General features: G+C 48.9%; 1 protein-coding gene across 1 annotated transcript; it reads left to right on the forward strand.

Annotated features, from left to right (window-relative positions):
- Window positions 1–555, forward strand: ASPBRDRAFT_673845 (uncharacterized protein; the record flags this gene model as incomplete). The annotated part of the gene is made up of 1 exon (XM_067628880.1): window positions 1–555. A coding segment is annotated over one exon (555 nt), but the record flags the coding sequence as incomplete, so codon positions are not given.
- Between the last annotated feature and the right edge of the window lie 679 nt (window positions 556–1,234).

The raw sequence follows: 1,234 nt of genomic DNA on the forward strand, positions 1-1,234 counted from the left end.
GATGCTTACAGCCATTCCCGATGCCATGGGGCTTCCCATGAGGCAGCGCTTGTCTGTGCGTATCCCCTGCAAACAAGCACGCGACTCATTCTCAGTGACATCGAGTGCCTCCTTATGCGTACCCATTCAACGTGTATCTACCATCCATCCGGCATCCTGGTCCTGTCTCATGTCCGATCGCTTCTTTCCAATCTTACTGACGTGGTCGTCTATCTTTCGGGAGCCTGGTTGGATCGCAGCTTGGAGAGCCAAGATCCAAATTTCCTGGCACCTAGGCTTTACTGGGTTCGCGGAGCCTTTCTAATGACACAGAACTATGCTGATCTAGTCCACACCGGGAAGCAATCAGCGTGGTGGCCCTTTGTGGCCATGCTGCAATTTCTCGCCCATGAAATCAACCTTTCGATACAGACTCTACATGCGTTCCCGGCATCATCTCCACCCAGGCCTCTTCCTCGGATGAACACCCCGCTGTCACAGTCACTGAATGAAGTGCATACCAATTTTGTTCTGGTGTCCCTTGTGGAATGGATAGGCCAGACAAACCCTCATTAACTAGTGTCTTATGAGTAACTTTCGGTTGAATTATTGGGGTCTACTGGAATACTGGAACGATAGTCTCACCGCCATGCTCTGCGCACTGGCAAACCAGACCCTGCGAGACTTCTCCGCGTTGCTCGTAAGCATCTGTTGGGGAGCGATTTGTGATAGCTTAGGTAGACCAGACTGGCAAACAAGATACCTCTGGGTTATGTTCTACTAGTTCGTGGGGTAGGAAATTTCTCGCAGCTTTAGGAAAGATGTAATCTTGTTTAATCAATCAGTTAAGGCTATTTCAGTCGACTAGGCTCCAGAGACTTGACATAAAAGCAGTCGATACCACTAGCACTCTGCCAAATTGACTGGAAGAATATGAGCCGAGTTAGCAGGAAGCGGGATATTGTTGGGGTTTCACTCATGCATAGGCCATTCCGAAGTGATGATATTAGTCAGTACCGGCCGAACTTTGGTAGCGTCAGAAGCCCCGCTACCCAAGATTAGCAGAGTCTATGCAAGCTTGCACGCCTTTATATCGCTGAATCGAGCCCACCATATTCAAGAACCGTCTACTGTATAATCTCCTTGTTGTACGTTGGTCTGAGTTGTTGCAGGTTTAACGATGGGACTAGAAATGAATACAGTTCGGGATCCCTGGCAGATGGTCTTGGCGGAGGAAATAAATGTCACTAAGGTG

This window comes from Aspergillus brasiliensis (assembly GCF_001889945.1).
Source record: "Aspergillus brasiliensis CBS 101740 unplaced genomic scaffold ASPBRscaffold_55, whole genome shotgun sequence".
In the NCBI taxonomy this organism is placed as follows: domain Eukaryota; kingdom Fungi; phylum Ascomycota; class Eurotiomycetes; order Eurotiales; family Aspergillaceae; genus Aspergillus; species Aspergillus brasiliensis.